The sequence below is a fragment of the Pezoporus occidentalis genome, unplaced genomic scaffold (assembly GCF_034315485.1).
Source record: "Pezoporus occidentalis ecotype Australia unplaced genomic scaffold, CSIRO_AGI_Poc_V1 ctg34, whole genome shotgun sequence".
NCBI lineage: Eukaryota > Metazoa > Chordata > Aves > Psittaciformes > Psittacidae > Pezoporus > Pezoporus occidentalis.
Genome location: NW_026915376.1, coordinates 3943552 through 3961091, shown reverse-complemented (window position 1 = coordinate 3961091; position 17540 = coordinate 3943552). Strand labels below are relative to the sequence as shown.

At 52.3% G+C, this 17540-nt stretch overlaps 2 protein-coding genes across 3 annotated transcripts; both read left to right on the top strand.

The window, feature by feature from the left end:
- Positions 1-44: 44 nt before the first annotated feature.
- On the top strand, positions 45-5791 carry YIPF3 (Yip1 domain family member 3). The gene is made up of 9 exons (XM_062629608.1): positions 45-257; positions 346-546; positions 627-733; positions 1290-1335; positions 1726-1818; positions 2127-2258; positions 2761-2874; positions 3285-3408; positions 5300-5791. The coding sequence occupies exons 1-9, from the start codon at positions 60-62 to the stop codon at positions 5419-5421; spliced, it is 1137 nt and encodes a 378-aa protein (XP_062485592.1). The 5' UTR covers positions 45-59; the 3' UTR covers positions 5422-5791.
- Positions 5792-10464: 4673 nt separating this feature from the next.
- Positions 10465-16939, top strand: LRRC73 (leucine rich repeat containing 73). Of its 2 annotated transcripts, XM_062629606.1 has the most exons (6): positions 10468-11040; positions 11484-11644; positions 12647-12769; positions 13987-14087; positions 14702-14885; positions 16482-16939. In XM_062629606.1, exons 1-6 carry the CDS (start codon positions 10769-10771, stop codon positions 16550-16552), a joined length of 912 nt encoding a protein of 303 aa, XP_062485590.1. In that variant the 5' UTR covers positions 10468-10768; the 3' UTR covers positions 16553-16939. The 2 variants fall into 2 exon arrangements, with proteins under 2 accessions (XP_062485591.1, XP_062485590.1); XM_062629607.1 differs by lacking the exon at positions 12647-12769 and having other exon boundaries at positions 10465-11040.
- The last annotated feature ends 601 nt before the right edge of the window (positions 16940-17540 follow it).

The following is a 17540-nucleotide window of genomic DNA, read 5'->3' as shown; positions in this document are numbered from 1 at the left end:
GGCCGCCCTGGGGCTCCCCCGCCGCTCTGCACCCTTCCCCGCCCTGCGCCACACACAAGATGGCGGCACCGCTCACCCTCCCGAAGCGCGGCCTCGCGAGAGAGTGGGCGCCTTTCCGCCGCCAACGTCACATCCGGGTGCTGCGGGGCTGGCGAGCGGCTGCGGCCAGCGCGGGCACCATGTCCGCGGCGGCGGCGGCGGGCGGCAGCAGGGGCGGCACCGCCGGCGACTGGGGCGGCTTCGAGGACAACATGCAGGTGGGGCCGGGCTGCGAGTGGCGGGGGTGTTGTGGGCCCCCACAGCGGGAGTGCCGAGCGGGCGCTGACGTTGTCTGCCCCGGCACAGGGTGGCGGCTCCGCCGTCATCGACATGGAGAACATGGACGACACATCGGGCTCCAGCTTTGAGGACATGGGGGAGATGCACCAGCGCATGAAGGAGGAAGAAGAGGAGGAAGGCGAGGCGGGGGCCGCGGAGGAGGAGGACGGGGAGTTCCTGGGCATGAAGGGGCTGCGGGGCCAGCTGGGCCGGCAGGTGGCTGATCAGGTGAGCGCGGCCCCGGGCTGCCCCGGGAGCGCCCTGCCTGCCCGTCCGCCCGCCCGCTGCCAGCTGCCTTTTGTCCGCAGATGTGGCAGGTGGGGAAGAGGCAAGCCACCAGGGCCTTCAGCCTTTACGCCAACATCGATATCCTCCGGCCCTACTTCGATGTGGAGCCCATCCAAGTGCGAGCCAGGTGGGCAAGGCCCGGCCTGGGCTGTCTCCACCGGGGGGGCAGGGAAAGGCTAGCTGCCCCCACAAAGACAACAACGTGGGGCTGGTTGCCACCCTTGCAGGAAGGCTCAGATGCCTGTGTCCCAGTGTCCTTAATGGGGGGCCCGAGGTGGGTTGGCAGCCTGGTCGCTTGTCATTCAGCATTGCTGCTCAGGGAGGAAAAAAGGGCTTTGGGCACATTATGTGGCTTCTCTTGGGTTTGCATCATAGCTGTGTCCAAAAAGGCAAAGTTCTGTCAGGCACCATGAAGAAAGGCTCCTTGCTTCCTGTTTGTCAGTCTCTCATCTGCAAGTGGATCCCTAAATGTTTTCACTGAATCCCCTCCAGCAAGGTTAACCCACTGATGGTCAGGTTTTTTCCTTTAGTTACTTTATGTTACCCTTTAGAAGGACGTCTCTGTCCCACAACAGAAAACACTGGTAACGGGTGTTTGGCATCTTTTACTTTTGAAGTATTTTGTTAACCATTCTCTTGTCCTCCCTGCTCCTGATGTCATTCCCTGCCTTGCTGTGATGCAGACTGATGGAGTCCATGATTCCTGTGAAGATGATTAATTTCCCACAGGTGAGTTCCCTTTTGCTGAATCAGACTCCAAGGCCAAGTGAACATCCACATACACCTCGTAAAACTGAAGTAGTCCATGTTATTAAGGACCTTAGTTTGTTAGGTGCTGACTTCCCCAAAAATGTTGGTAAACCCTTTCCTGTAGTAGTCCCAAACCTGAGTGTGCTACCTTTAGTGCTTGTACAGTTCCAGAGCTCTGGGTTTCATATATCCCAGAGTCCTTGTCACACAACATATTCTGCCTGGCTCCTGCCAGCCATGACCCTGCTGTTCCTTCTCGGGCAGCTAGGTGATAAGCTTCGAACAAGGCAATTCTCGCATCACTTGTGGTGGGGAGCCTGGTACTCCAGAGCACTAACCAAGCCCTCCCTGATCTGTCTCCTCTTATAGAAGATTGCAGGCGAGCTGTATGGACCGCTCATGTTGGTTTTCACGCTGGTGGCCATCCTTTTGCATGGGATGAAGACCTCGGACACCATCATTGTACGAGTCTCAGTGATAAGTTGTGGTTTGACTGGGCTCTGGATTGTTACAATGACACTAGAAATGGAGAGGAAACCTCTTCCATGACTGAATTAGCATCTTGCTGGAAAGCAGATTGATTTCAAGAAGAACCTGTTGGTTTGGGGATGGGAGGAAAGATGGGGAAGTCTTGATGCTTTGCTGCTGGGAGAGCAGGGTGTTTAAAATGTGTCACCCTGAACTTAGAAAGGGTCTGGGACTCTCTGAGGTGGAATTTGGGTGCTGACAGGTCACTTCGAGTTCTCCTCATCCTCATTCTGTCTCCACAGAGGGAAGGCACACTGATGGGCACAGCCATTGGCACCTGCTTTGGTTACTGGTTGGGCGTCTCATCATTCATCTATTTCTTGGCATATCTGTGCAATGCCCAAATCACAATGGTGCAGATGCTGTCACTATTGGTATGTACAGATGGAGCTGCCCCAAGATGTGTGGTATTCTAGCACAAGCTCTTCCCAGAGAACAGGAAAAGTCCTTGTAAATAGGTCGTCCCAGGTAACTGCACTGGGACAATCTGGAATTCCAGGATGCTCTTCTGACTTGCCCCATCCTGGGCACAGTGATAGCACAAAGAGTCAGTTCCTTTGTGCAGGTCTTTGGCTTTGCACTTCCTGATTTGAGAGCATGGTGGTACAAAACCCAGGAGATTTCAGTTTTTCTGGAATCAGAGGCTCCTCTGTTTCCCAAGTTGTTGCAATCTCTGACATCCCTGTGAATCTGAGAAATCATCCAGGTATGAGGCGCTTGTAAAATTATTGTGCTGGTTGACTCTTTGGCCTTGAATGAGTGTTTTAGGAAGCTTTGCTTTGGTGAAGCGTTGCAGGAATAGGCTGCTCGTGCTCTTGATCAATGGCCCTTTGTGTGGGACTGATGCTTCTAACATGGATAATTTTGTTTTGTCAGGGCTACGGTCTTTTTGGACACTGCATCACCCTCTTTGTCACCTATAATATCCACTTCCACTCCCTCTTCTATATCTTCTGGTTGGGTGTTGGTGGACTCTCTACACTACGAATGGTAAGGGACAGGTAGAATGGGGTCCTCTTCTGGGGACAAAAAAAGGGAGGGAAATGTTGTTTGCATTGTGTTCCTTGGGCCTGGCAATTCATTTCACAGCCAGTTAGGCTGCTATGAAGAGCAGCCTGACACTCCGATGTATGAAGGTGACACTGCAACTGCAGGAGGTTTACTCCCTTACAGCTATGGGGAGTCCTGTCTGAACATCCTGTACTCCTGGTGAGACCAGGCAGGGTTCACCTGCACAGAACAAAATTAGATTACTCTGAATTTGTTGGTGCAAACTGTGAAAAAGGCTCTGAGCAGTGTTCCAGTGGCTGTCACTACTTGGCCCACCCTCCTGCGTGCTCCTGACTGCAGTGCCAGAGAGGCAGCAGCTACCTAGTCTCTGATCTCCACCTCTTTTGTAGGTTGCTGTGCTGGTGTCACGTACAGTGGGGCACACCCAGCGGCTCATCTTGTGTGGGACCCTTGCTGCTCTGCACATGCTTTTCCTCCTCTATCTGCACTTTGCTTATCACAAGGTGGTGGAAGGTAAGCAGGGGAGATAAAAAGACATATCCTCTGTGGGAAGAGGAGCTGCGTTTTACTCTCTCTGAGAGAAAGGATGGACAGTTTGGATCTGACATGAGGGCATCTGTGCCAGTTTCCAACCCAGGAATGACCACCACTAGCTTTATTAGAGGAAGCTGTCAAAGCAGGGCAGGAAGTAAATGAGGGGTAGTTTCTGTGCACTGAGTTTTGTTGTGACGCAGGATGCTTATTCTTTCCCCACAAGTGACGTGTAACAGCATTGACTGTTCTTGCAGGCAGACGTCCAGTCCTTTCCTGAATCATGCTGAAGTTGGGTTGCTTTTCTCTGATCTGGAAATGTGCCTGTCCTGGTTTTGGCTGGGATAGAGTTAATTTTCTTCCTAGTAGATGGTACCATGCTGTGTTTTTCCTTTAGTCTGAGAACAACGCTGGTAACACACCGATATTTTTAGTTGTTTCTAAGTAATGCTTACTCCAATCAAGGACTTTTCAGTCTCGAGGACTTTCATTCTCGTGCTGTGCCAGTGAGGAGGGGCGCAAGAAGCTGGGAGGGAGCAGAGACAGGACACCTGATCCAAACTGCCCAAAGGGTATTCCATACTACAGCATGTCATGCCCAGTATATAAACCCGGAAGGGACCAATCACTGCTCGGGTCGGGCTGGGTATCGGTGGGTGGTGAGCAGTTGTATTGTGCATCACTTGTGTTTGTTTATTTTTTCCCTTTTAGTTTTATATTCTCTCCCCTTGTTATTTCCCTTATTATTATTGGTATTAGTATTGTATTGTACTTCAGTTATTAAACTGTTCTTATCTCAACCAACGGGTTTTAAATTCCTTTGATTCTCCTGCCCATCCCACCTGGGGAGGGAAAAAGGGGGGTGACGCCTTTTTTTATCACGTGTTTTACAACACAGCAGAAGCTGCATTTTCCCCTGTTAGTGCTGCTTACAGGCTCTACATGTTCAGGTTCCCTTTCTGTGTTTCTTCTTGATTTCTCCTAACAAAGTCTCAATCTCCTTTTAAAAAGAAAAAAAAAAGTCTTCCTCCACCCCAGCACCAGAGAGTTTCCACATCCCTAAATACAAAATTCTGCAAGCCTCTTTATGTGTTTAGGCAGCCAGATTTGTTGATGATATTTTAGAAAAATCTGCATAATTTGGGGTTGTAGCATAGCTTTACAAGTCCTTTTAGATGTAAATACTGTTCTTTCCTGGATCTGTTCTCACAGAGAAGGTTCTGAGCCCTGATCTGCAACTTTTCAGCAGGTGAAATAGGAGAAAATATACTCCAAGCAATTTTCTGCAAGGCACTCTATGGCTGATTATCAGTCTTGAGAGGGTAATTGACAGGGACTGGAGGACGCTTACATCGGTATGTGTGTTTTCTGCCAAGCATGGGCTGTATTTACATTTCAATGATAAAAATTCCACATTGCACCCTTGCTGTAGCTCTTGATGTGAATCTGCAAATGTACCTCAGGATGAAAGCAAACAATCTAAGAGCAGGATCTGTGCTGGGATGAAGTAGGGACAGGATTTTACCTTTCTTCCTCAGCAGAGCAGCATCCCTGGCAGTGTCTGCAACTAAGTCAAATGGTAGGAAACTGGATCTGGCACTTAGAGTGAAAGGATCTGTGTTCCTCTTGGGAACACAGTTTCCCTGCCCCAAGGAGAAGCTCTGATCCATACCCTGTGGTCTCTGGATGAAAGTGTACATTCCCATTCAGTCTTTGGGGCTAGATGTTTCCTCCCGTTACCTGCAAGTGCTTCGGATGTCCTGGGCCCTGCCACCATCAACCACTACCTGGCCAGAGAGAAAAACAAGGAGAAACGTGCCATCTGCATCTGAACTAATTCTTGCTACTCTCCCCTTTTTCCTGTTCCCTGCAGGTATCCTGGACACATTGGAAGGACCCAACATGCCACCCTTTCAGAGAGTTGCCAGAGACATTCCAGTTGTTTCCAATGCTGTATTGAACACAACAGCCAAAGCCATTGCATTGACCCTGTAGTTTCACAGACTTGGACTTGCTTCCTTCACTACTTTTGGGGCTGCATAGGGCCATAATAACCTGCTGCCTCTTAGGAACAGGACAGAACAGCAGGAAGAAGAGTTGGTTTTGTTTCCTGGGATCTGTCCTTTGGGTTGCAGTTCTGGGCAGCTGAATGGACTGCACCTCAGAGAGTGGGAAGAACTATGCTCTTCCCCCAGCCAGATCTGGGCTGTCTTGAGTAAAGAGTGGTTCTGTTGCCTGATGTTTAGCTGGGATTTCCCAGCACAGTTTGTCCCTTGCCCCTCTTTCCGCTTGCTGATGTAACCCCGGGGGTCTCTGCCCTGTTCCTGTCCTGAAGAGGGAAGAATTAAATTGATGTTGGTGCTGAGTGATGTTTTATGTTTGAGCATACTTGTGTAATAGAAGAGTGGTGTTGGTTCTCTACACCTTTATCTGTCCTGTCGTAGACTCAAAGCAGGATTCTTTGCAATTTTCTGCTGTCCTACTTTAAATGCTCTTTGATACATGGTCTGTCTTGGACACCTTTTCCATAGCCCAGAGGAACAGGAACTTCAGTTTCTCTGGAGATTTTCAAGAACAGCATGACATTTAACCACATGCTCTTCCTTGTCATTTTCCAGATTGATCCCTCTTTTTTTTCCCTTGATCCAAGGTGCTGTCTCACCTCACTGTCCCTTCTCCCATGGATGTCAGAAATGTATCTGTCCCCATGTTTTCACAGCACCTTGTGTTCTTACCACCATTCTGCCAATGTTGCTCCATGGGACAGCAGTTCTGACTGCAGGGACAGCAGTTCAGACTGCAGGGACAGCATGTTTGTGCATGTTTTTCTGTGGATATTTCTATTAAGAGGCTAGTTCAGCCCACCCTCATGCAGCTTGTGCTCATGTCTTCCAGCCTTGGGACCTTCACCTCACTGCTCTGAGCAGCATCCTGCTCCTCCAGACACACAATCTGCTGTGTACTGTCTGGCTTTTCAAGCTGGGTCTAGGCCTTATTCCTGAAAGGAATCCCGGATGCTTTAGAGTCTCTGGCAAGATTTTCTGCAGTGTTTCCATTAAACTAAGGGAGAAACTGGGGAGTGTGCAATGGTAAGAGAGTTGGCACATTCATCTCCAGCATACTGGTTCAGGAATACTCCAGTAAGGATGTGGAAGTGAAGCAGCCCAGTGTAGGCTTACTTGCACTGCAGTAACTCATAGCTGAATAGTTCAGAGGTAGCCTTCCCTCACTGCTCTAACTTGTACTGGTCCAAGAGTGGAAAGTTGTTGTCTGATAATTGGCTTTCACCTTTTCTCTGCCTGTAGCTCTGGATGACTGAGGGAGAGGAGCCTTACAAGTTTTTTCTTATGCTCAGGATGAAGAAAAAAAATAGAAGGTGTTTCCCTTTCTTCCTGAACTTACAAGTTAGCTGTGCACAAGGCAGATGGCACATCAGAACTTCACTCCTTGCTGCCTTGCTTTTATTAGTGGGAGAGGATGCAGCTGTAGTGGCATTCGGACTAGTGCCAGAGTACAATGAAAGAGGAAGACAGGGCCAGCTACTGTCATCAGGCTGGTCATCTGCTTCAGTCAAACAAAAATGTCACTTGAGCATTTGCAGTCACAGACCTACTTTCCACTGTTGCTTATTCCTGAGTTCATAATTTGTGCCCCCTTCCAAGAGCAAGAAGCTCATCTGCTAACAAACACATACATAACAGACATGTTCTCTCACTTATTTCCCCCCTCCCTGGGAAATTTATTTTGGCTGAAGAGCACCACACAGAGCAAGTTATTTGAGGGAACTAATTATCTAGGCCTATGGTCTCCACGTTTTTTGGACCAATTGAACTACTTTAAGCTTGTAGAACTTTTATTACTTTCAAATTTGACAAATAGGAAGTGTTAGTTTGTAATGCTGATTCTGCTATTTCTGCTCTTTATAATTCCAAGGGAGGTTGGTTTCTGATTCATATTTCTTGCCCTGGCAGCCTAGAATGGGTCTGTTTCTCTTGGTGCAACTCTCAAAGCACAGGCAGGGGGTGAAGGAAAGCAGAAAGAGACAATTGTCACCAGAATAAGTCCAGCCAAGAAGAAAAATCATTCTGTGCGTTCAGACTCAGTGCTGAGCTACAGACACTGTTGGAGAAGAGCTGTGCACCACTCCAACACCTAGCCACTTACCTACATCAGAAGAGTGAAGCTGTGCCCTGTGCTTTCACTCAAAGCACAGGAGAGAGCAGTGAGCTCTTTGTGCCTCCCCTGTGCAGTCTGTGCCATGTCAGCTGGGGACAGATGACCAGGGTGACAACTCTCTTGGAAGCCATGGGGCTTGCTCTGCTCCAGTTCTTCAGGCCTGATTAATTCTCTGTGCCTGAGCAGCTGGAAGCTGAACTGTTCTGTGCTTCCAGAAATACAGTACTCGGCTGAGAGCTTCAGCATCTCCTTTTGCTGACAGAGAGAATGCACTTTTGCAGGGAAATACATGTGCGCTGCGGTTCCAGGGAGGGTGCTGAGCATGCAGCCCTAGTAAAGTCCTTGTGGGAGGACTTCAGTAAGCACTGAAGTCTAGTTATCAGGACAAGCCTTACAGCCCTATTATGCCAGACTATCTCTGCCTTTGTTTCCTGTCATGGCTCTTGCAGCAAATCCAAAACAATTCCTCCCCTGCAGCAAATCTGAAATAATTCCCCTCCCATCACCTCTCCCTTTTGAGGAAGGTTGCTGAGACTTGTGTAAGCCCCTTTTTATTAAATATGAAAAAAATCATGTCAAGGTGTCAGACTAGAAAGAGGAAAATAAAGTGTATATTAAAGCATTCCTGATCTCCTCTCCTCTGCAGTACCTGGGAGTCCAACCCTTCGAGTCCCTCCTTGTTGCACTAATTGTTGCAACCTCAGTGTGTTTTGGGTTACAGGCAGCCGTATCTTCTCCCATTTGCATTCCTTCCTGCATCTAGTCTCACTGTAGCTGCTCCTCGTTCACTGTTTTTCTCTTTTTAAGTGTTAGCACTTAATGACATTAGTCAAGAGAGTCAGCCATTCCTTGTGCCCCCATTAGGTAAACAATAAACTACCTTCCCCATACCTGCTTCGTAACTGCACATGACAAGGAAGCAATATCTAGTTCTTCACAAAATACCATTGCCAAATTCCCCTCTCCATAGCCCTTAATTAGGTTCAGTGAGCCAAGAGCCAAAGCTTTGAACCATTAACTCCCGTGCCACTTTTCATAACGTATTTGAGCATAAAGCAGGGTAGGACCCTTGTCTCCTCAATGTGCTCTTGCTCTTGACAACATGCAGTGAAGATGCCACTACTAGGGCATCCTCATCAATACTTCAAGGCCTCTGCTGTCAACTGAAGTGGGACACATCCCAGGGGCTCTCCTTCAAGCACCTCTCTAATAATAGCCTGTTCAATGAAGCATGGGTTAATTAGTGCCTGGAGCTAATTACAAGGTGAGACTCAGTGCAGTCTCCCAGTCAACCTGTACAGATCAGCAGCTGCTATTTTCTTGGCTACCCCGCTGCCCACCGCTCTGACACCTAGCCTCTCCCCCTTACAGCCCTGGAATGCATAGGATCTGGTTCTCACCTGGACCATTTAATGTGACCTTAGAGATCAGTTGCTCAGTTTTTGAAAGCCACCACCTGTAACACAACTGGATGCTCACAGCTGCTGCTCATATCCCAGTGCAGATGTGTTGCCAGGCCAGTGTTCTGTTTTGATGTGTCTTGCAGGTACAGAATCAAGCTCATGCAAGTATGTAGATAGCTCTAAAGAACAGCAATACTCCAAAAAACTCAAAGGGTATGATGACACCTACACTGTAAGTTAGATGCTGCAGCCAGTCTTAAAGCTGACATCCAAGTCCAGCTTCTTATCTGCTGCTCTCCTTGTCTTATCCAGGACCTAACATGCAGCCCTCAGCAAAGGTGACCTGCTCCTCCACTGAAATGGAGAACTGCTTCATGTCCCCATCCTCTCCCATTTTTCCCCTCACTTTCCATCCTCTCTTTTCCCCCCAGGCCTGCAAACCAAGCAGAGGAGCCTGGGTTTGTCCCAGAGTTACCCACTAGACTGGAATTCACTTGAGCGTTGCTGTATGCAGCAGCCAGATTAGTTATGTGCTAAAAGCTGCCTACTTAGGCGGTTTAACCTAATTTCCACATCACTGGCTTCCTTTTTCAGCTCAGTGGAGTTGAAAACGCTGGGGCCCTGCTTCCTATTTCTCTCCAAGTACAGGATTACCCAACGAGGGGGTAGAGGGGACAAATCCCTCTGATCTGTACCTGTAAATGAGCAGGGAGTGAGGTGCATCCCTCACACTTCAGGTGGGGCTGAGGGAACAGGCTGTGTGCTGCAGGGATAAGGAAGCCTGTGGCACTTCCCCAGCACTCCACCTTTCACCAGCTGCCTCCAAGCACCAGTTCTGCAAGCCCTGGCTATGAAGAGCGGTTCACACCAACCTCACCATCAACCCCTGGGTCCAAGCTTAGGGTGTAGTGGGTTTAAACACTGCCAAAGCTGGTGGAAGACTTTTGTTCCTCAGACCAAGTACACCATGGCCCAGTGCCTTTGGCACCTTGCCCAAGTGGTAGCAGGGCAAGCAGGGAGAGCCCTTCCCAGGATCTTCTCCCACTCTCCCTCCTCTCCTGCACCCCCTCAGCGGCAGGGATGCAGCCCCGGACGGCCTCAGCCCCGCTGTCTCCTCAAGGCAGCAGGCAGGAGCCAGCAGGCGCCAGCGTCGCCCTCACCAGCTTCGAGAGGTGCCGGGGCCCAAGATGGCGGCGGGGGAAGCCGGTGTGGGATAGGGGTCCCCCCACGCACACCCCCTTCCGCGAGGCGGCGGCCTCGCCCGGCGGCTGACGACGTGAGGGGCGGTGGGCGGTGCGGGCCCGCCCCGGGCGGTGGGAGGGCCCGTAGCGGTGGCAGGCGGGAGGCGGGGCGGCCCGGCCCGGCAGGTGCGGGCGGAGCGGAGCGGGGCGGGGAGCTACGGGGCCGCTCAGCCCCCGCCCGGTGCCGCTGGAGCCGCGCAGCGGGGTGGTGCGGTGCGGCCCAGCCCAGCAGGGCTCAGAGCCGGGCGCCGGTGCGGATTAGCCCCCGCCGATGGCTCCCCTGGGTCTCGCCGCCCGGCTGGAGCGGGGCGGCCCCGCGGCCGCCGGTAAGGCTGCGCGGTGACGCCCCCGGGGCCGCGGTGGGCCGGGCCGGGACTGCCCGGCAGCAGCAGCAGCAGCAGCAGCGGCGGCGTTGGCGACCGCCCCGGCCCGCAGCGCGCAGCGCGGCTCGCCCCCGGCGTCCCACCGCCGCGACGGGGTCGGCGGTTGTCGGCGGCTGGCGGGTCCCCGAGCGGGGGGAAGATGCTGCCGGGGTCCATCCAGATCTCCGGGGAGACGCTGTCGGGGGCTGAGATCCGAGACATCTGCGAGAGCCTGCGGGAGAACTCGGTGCGGCTGCTGTCACTGCGGGGCTGCCAGCTCTCCGAGCGGGACTTCGGGCATGTGTGCCGGGGGGTGGCCGAGTCCCGCTCCCTGGCCCAGCTCAACCTCAACCTGGGCATCGTCTCCAACATCAACCGCGTCAAGCAGTTGGCCGAGGCCCTGAAGACGAACCGCTCCGTGCAGTCCCTCTTGTGAGTGCAGCGGGGCGGGTACATCGCGGGGTGCCCCTGGCCCCCTCCGGGCGGGGAAGGGTCTTTTAGGGGCTCTCAAATCCGGGCTGATCCCTGAATTTAAGCCTTGTCGGAGGAAAAATGCCCTTGACGCTGTAACCCCTTGCCCGTCATCCGGCCGGGACGGAGCCGCCTCTGCCCCGCAGGCTGGGCACGGTCCTGGCCCTCTCAGTCTGAGCCTCTCCAGCGTGGCTGGCCCGGTGGTGGGGCTGCCCCTGCCCCGCTGGCATCCCCTGCACAGCCCAGGGGGGATACCGTAGCGGCTGAGGCTTCCCAGTGATTTTCCCCCACGTGGGGTTAGCATTTATCATCCTCCTCATTCCGTCTGCTTCTCCCTCCCCACCAAGGTTAGTTAGCCCCCGGGGACGAAGGCTCCATCGTAATTTTCCCTTTTACCTGCGCAGCCTCCATGGGAGTCCCCTGACAGATGCAGGCTTGGCCCTCCTCAACCCTGCTCTCTCCATCCACCCCTCGCTGGTGGCTCTGGATCTAGGAGACTGCATGCTGGGTGATGAAGGCATCAACCTTATCTGTGGGCTCCTGCCGCCTGACGGGGCCAAGTCCGGTAAGCACCAGGGGCTGTGGGCTGCACGACCACCAGTGGAGCTTTCACACAGAGCAGATGTACACAGCAGTAAAGGCTCAGCCCTGGAGGAGGCCGGCTCTATCGTTTGCCTGGGCTGAGGAGCTGAAGCAGAAAAGCCAAGCAACAGAGGAGCAATTCCCTTGGGAAGGGACTTTCTGCTGTTGATCTGCCCTGCTGACAGTTTGGAGTTCAGGGCCCAACAGGTTGCTTCTTGTTCATGACAGGAGCGTTTGAAACTGCAGGAGGGGACAGCTTGGACTTTGAATTTATTATTTTGCATTTGTGTGTTGATAATGATCATAGATAAATATATGGCGTGCCCCCACCTCAGCACCTGCCTTTATTGTCACTGCCTGGGAATTGGCCTTGCTTGCGGGTGCACTCCCTGAGTGTGTAGGTGCATGGTAATAACCTTAATGCCAAAGCTCAGATCTTTGCAAGGGATGATCTTTGGTGGTCAGAGGCCAGCGGGCTAGCTAAGCTGAGAGCTGCCATGTGCTGAGGTAACACCACCCCTCTCCTTACTCACAAAGTGCTTTCCACCGCCCCCCAGCACTTTCTAGATGTGTGCTTACAGTGCTACTGATGCTGTTATCTCTGTTGGCTACCCCCGCCCCCAGCTGCAGGCTTCAGAGCCTACTGTCCCTGTTATCTCCTCTCCAACCTGTCACCTCATGCCACCTCCTTCTTGTCAGTCATCTCGCACACACCTTACTTGTTTCCATTCTATTTAGGGTAAGCAGGACTCGGGATGGGAGCAGAGAAATAGGGCGGTCGCAGCATGGGCAAATGAAGAGCTACTGCTGAAAGCAGTAAAATATTTCACTGTTTAGTGAACTATGTCGTGGTGTTTGTCAGAGTAAACCAAACCCTTTAGCCTGTCAGAGAACAGAAGACGTGACCCAAAACTGTTCTGATTAGTTCCCCTGAGACTGCCTCGGTGACCCTAAGGCTCTGGCTTGGCTTCTCTCTCTTCTCCAGGCCTCAAAGAGCTAACTCTGAGCGCCAACCCAGGTGTCACAAGCAAAGGCTGGGGGCGCCTGGCCATTGCAGTGGCTCACAGCTCCCAGCTCCGTGTGCTGAACCTGGACTACAACCCCCTAGGTAAGCTGGGGGGCCAGGGAGGAGGAGCAGGGGATGCTGCACTCCTGTCTCTCAGCATTTGTGCAGTTTGCACCAGTGGGTGGCTGGACCAAGATCTACAAAGGTGGTGGTAGAGCATCACTAGTGGGATGCTGGGTTTCTTGCATAGATGCCTTCTGATCCCCAGCAGTGAGTTCACCTTGACAGGTGCCTTCAGCGTAGGGAAAGCCACCCTTCCTGCTCTGGTTGTGTGAGGTGGCCACATGCCCTGCAGGGAGGCGCAGAGAGGAAGTTGTGCCTTGCCCACTCCACTACCTTTGTCATCATATTTGGCCCTCCATGTGTCCCCTGTTCCTGAAGCCCTGGGGCCTCATGCTGGTTTGGCAGATGCAGTATGTCCCTGCGCTCCCCCCTTCATCTTCCTGGCGGAGCAGGAGGAGGAGGAAAGCCTGGCACTCGTTGCCATAGAAACCAACTCTCTTCAGCTCTGATGCAAGGTGGTGAGGAGGAGACCAGGCCGTGCCTCCCTGAGTGTCAGTCTCTCCTCACCCAGTCTGGTCTGGAAACAGGAGCCTCCCTGCAGGCCCTGTCTGCTTGACCAGGTACCTCCTCCTGGGCAGGAAGGGCCCCAGGGTGTTACCTGGCAGCAGCCTGTTGTTTTTTCTTTCCAAGAGAAGGTGTCACAGTTGTATGGTATCTTGGCACTCGCCCGGGAATATCAGGAGAACATGCTGGAGCCTTGTCTCTTTAGCAGCATCAATCTTTAATGCTCCTGGTCCTGCTGCAGCCACCCCCAAAGCCTGTCCCCTTTCCAGGGAGATTGTGCAGGGTCCTCTGTCCAGCTACAGCCTTCCCCTAGACTGAGGTATTCACCTCCTTATTCTGCGTCTGGGATGCCTTACAGGGATTGTTAAAGGCCCTCGCATTCTCGAGTAGGAAAAATATTTGGGAAGATATGGATCCTTGTGGAATAAACCCAATTTCACTGTGTTACTTTGTGTTCCCCTGGTAATTGGTGACTGCTCCCATTACTACAAAATGGTGTACCTTTACCTTGTTTCTTTTCTCAGTTAACAGCTTACTCCCTCCCCACCCACAGGGTAACTGAGATTTGGAAATCAAGAGATTTCTAAATAGTCGGAGGATGTTTCCATGACAGCCCAAGGCCCATGAAGGCATGTAGTGTTACATGAGAGAAGGCAGGCACTGCTGACAGCCCCGCTTTGCTTATCCCACAGGTGACCAGGTAGCAGGGATGCTCGCTGTTGCTGTGGCTTCCAGTCGTACCCTCGAAGTTCTGGACTTGGAGGGAACAGGACTTACCAACCAGTCAGCCCAGGTATGAGAGCACACTGTTACTCTACAGCATCACTGATGTCTCAAGGGCATAGGTCTTAACTGTTCATAGAGGCCCCGGGACCTACACCTGCTTCCAATCCCCTCCCCAGGTCCATGGCACCCCTTCCCTCCCTGTGCCCAGGGGTGATGTTGCTTTCCCCTGGCCCTTACAGCTGCAGGAGGAGATTGTGAGGCACAGCTCTGACCTAGGGCTCCTGGACCTCTCCCACGTCATCAGGGAAAAACACACAACTCTCTGTAGTTTGGAGAAAGTAAAGGGTTGGGTTTGTGATTGAGGATCAGAGCTAAAGCTTTGTGGACAGATACAGGCCGAGGCTTGTTAGCACAGGCTCTTCTCTCAGAGTCCCAGCTCCCAGCAGGAGGAGGTGACTAGCCTATAGAGCCAGGAAATCCAGGCTCAGCTGTTCCCACAGAAAGATGGGAAGTTCTCAGGCTCTCAGAAAGCCTGGTGCAGGGAGGTCATGGCCAAGGGAAGGTTGAGGTAAGAAGAGGAGGGCTGGAGTTTGCAGGGAGACAGAGCATTGAAGCTCTTTCTGCTCAGCCTAGCTGCTGTGTGTGGTGCTTGACAGCCTGTTTATCTCACTCTCCATCTAGACCTTGCTGGATATGGTAGAGAATTACCCCACAGCTCTACGGACACTCATCCTGGCAGAGAACAACATCAGTCCTGAGCTACAGCAGCAGATCTCTGACCTGCTTTCAGAGGGTGAGGAAGAGGAGGAGACAGAGGCTCGCGAAGTCACAGCCAGGGAGAAGAACCCCTGGATCTGCCAGAACAGTAAGAGCTCTGGGACCTGGGCTGCGGGCAGGGGCTGACAGGCAGGAACTGGGGTGTCTGGTCTTTTGTGGTAGGGCAGGTAAATGGAGTCTGTCCTTTATCCCTGTGAACTGGCATCCAGACAGCCTCCAGGTGCAGCCTTCATGTTAAGTAACATTGGGCTGAGCTGCACTTGGAAAAGCAGCCTCCAAGGAGAATGCAGCTGCTGCAAGGAGTGGCAATGGTGCCTCAGAGGCATTTCCCTGATGCTGCAGGAATGAAACCTTTGTGCAAAGTCTTAAAACTCAAGGGCAGGAGCGTCAAGGATCTCAGGGGCCTTTGCCAGATATCCTAGCCAAAACTCATGTCATTCCTCATGCTTCCTGAACCTCACTGCAATCCGCACAGCATCACCTATTCCTATCTCTGCATCCCAAACATGTGAAGGGTTAGCCAGGTGCCACAGTCTGTCTGTTGCTTGTAACATACAAAAAGGCGTATTATGGAGATAGCAGTAGCCTGTTGTGTATTGCTTGTATATATGACACTGTATATTGTCATGCCTGTGCCCTGATCCTGCTGGTTTTCATTTTGTGTTGGGCTTTTTACCTTTAGTTGTCCTTTCTTCCCTCCCAGTTCTCTTATCAGACTAGCAGGAGACAAACCCAACCACTCCCTCAGCCTCAAAACATCTGATCCTCATTTATTAGCACCATAAAAATCCTTCTGCTAGCAGCTCTGGCCAAGTTTTGGATCCAGTTTCCAGAAATTAATCCCCAAAATATTGATCCCACGCAGCAGTTTCCAATGTGTAGAATGGGATCACACAAAAAACACAGCCACTAAATATGTCCCTTGCCTACAGGAAAAAACAGGGTTGTTTTCTGCTTATAAAGCCTTCTGGATGGGAAACTGGTACCCTGCTGAGTTTCTTACTTGCTGTGCGTGCCCCTCCTCCTTGCAGCTGATTCACTTGGCATGGGGAAGAGTTCCTGGCTGGTGCTCTGTGCCACCAGAGAGCCAGAGAGCTGCCCTCACCTTCCTGAGGCAGGAAGGGCTGCACAAACCCTCCATTCATGCAGAGCAGAAGGTCAGGATTTCCAGGCCTCTGCTGCCCTGAAATGGTTGCTTGCCCACTGCCTTCCCTGCTTCTGCGAAGGCAGTACCACTGCCCTAGGTGGGTTTGGCTGGCTTGCAGCCTGCCAGCCCTGTCACACCTAGACACTCTCTGGATGAAAAGACACAGGGTGAGTGCAGATTTAAAGGCCTGTGCAGTGCTGGGTAATGCACAGTGGGGTCAGCACAACCATTGTCACCTGCAAGTGTGTGTGGGGAGGGTTTAGAGCTGATGCTCCTTTCCATAGCCAAGATAAATGCAGATTCCCCACCCAGGGCTCTTACTGCTGTCTCTGCCTTCCCTCCTCCCCAGACATCAATTTTGTTCTGCTGCATGGCCAGAGTAGATATAGTTACTACTTAATCTCACAGTCCTCTCAGCAGTTTGCTTCCCACCCTGCTGCACTGTAATTCCTCCTCCTCACCTCTGGATCTGGAATACAAGCCCAGCACTCTCTGGCAGCCCGAGCAGCTCATGGTTTCCTCCCTCTCTCACCACAGATTCCAGCTCCCAGATGGTCCTGATGACGTCAGGTCTCGGTGACAGCCTCTTAGCAGAAACAGAAATGTAGCTGGGCTACCCTGCCTGCTTCTGCCGAGAAGAGCACTGTGCCCGCGGGCAGGTGCATCCACAGCTCCCTGCCACCGGCGGGCTGCCCCTGCTGTCTTCTCACACATTTCACGTCCTGTTGATGCCTCTCCTGGTTCTCTGAGTGCCGGAGCCTGGCCCAAGCGAATCTCTACACACGTCTCTGTGTTGTCACGCACCACATTGGCCGCTTGTGCTTGTCCAGTCGCTGCCTGTGTAGCTCACGCTGCCCTGCCTCCCCCCTGTGCCCTGTTGTGCCCGCAGGGTGCAGGCTGTATTTATTCAGATGTGTATAAGAGATGTTCTTTCTATTGCTTGTACTGCTGTTGCAATGAGAGTTTTATAAAGGTCACAGACATGGCACCACTCATGGCAGTGTCCCCTCCATCACTCTGCACCCCCTGCAATGGGGCAGACACTGGTGGGTACCACAGCAGGCAGGAGGTGTGTGGGGCCTCAGAGCACCAGCAGCAGCCTGCCTTGCCCGTGAGCTCTCCTGCCCCCTGCGAGGGCAGGGTCCGAGGATGTTCACCTGGCCCCCCAGGGAGGTTGGTCTTAGTAACCCCTAGGCTTTTCCTCTGTCCAGCAGCAGAAATTAGACCCCCTCCTGCATGGAGGTTGGCACCAGGTGGCTGCCTCAGCACTAGTTTTCATTGCTCAGCCAGGTGGCTCTTGCTGGAGCTAGGTAAGGAATATCATGTTTCAAGGCTCATATTAGGTTGGAAGATTGTGGCAGCAGCTGCTACTCAAGGGAACACAGAATAAAATCATTAATTATGGGAACAAAGAAACAAGAAACTGCTCCTCTGTTCCATACCCCCAGGTCAGAAAGGCACAGGCAGCATAACTTGGGAGAAGGAGGAAATTTCATCACACTCCTCTGACCTCTCAGCCAGCAAAATGCTTGAAATGGGGTAGGCAGAATTTTATGAGTAACCCTGAGGCTGCTTACAGCACAGTAAGCTTCACTG

What these genes read in the sequence shown, in the direction of transcription:
- LRRC73 (XM_062629606.1), top strand. Translation starts at nt 10,769, where the DNA reads ATGCTGCCGGGGTCCATCCAGATCTCCGGGGAGACGCTGTCGGGGGCT. An exon ending in CCTGGACTACAACCCCCTAG is followed by an intron (nt 12,770 to 13,986) that starts GTAAGCTGGGGG and finishes CTTATCCCACAG; the next exon opens with GTGACCAGGTAGCAGGGATG. An exon ending in CCCCTGGATCTGCCAGAACA is followed by an intron (nt 14,886 to 16,481) that starts GTAAGAGCTCTG and finishes CTCTCACCACAG; the next exon opens with ATTCCAGCTCCCAGATGGTC.
- YIPF3 (XM_062629608.1), top strand. Translation starts at nt 60, where the DNA reads ATGGCGGCACCGCTCACCCTCCCGAAGCGCGGCCTCGCGAGAGAGTGG. An exon ending in GCTTCGAGGACAACATGCAG is followed by an intron (nt 258 to 345) that starts GTGGGGCCGGGC and finishes GCCCCGGCACAG; the next exon opens with GGTGGCGGCTCCGCCGTCAT. An exon ending in TTATCACAAGGTGGTGGAAG is followed by an intron (nt 3,409 to 5,299) that starts GTAAGCAGGGGA and finishes TGTTCCCTGCAG; the next exon opens with GTATCCTGGACACATTGGAA.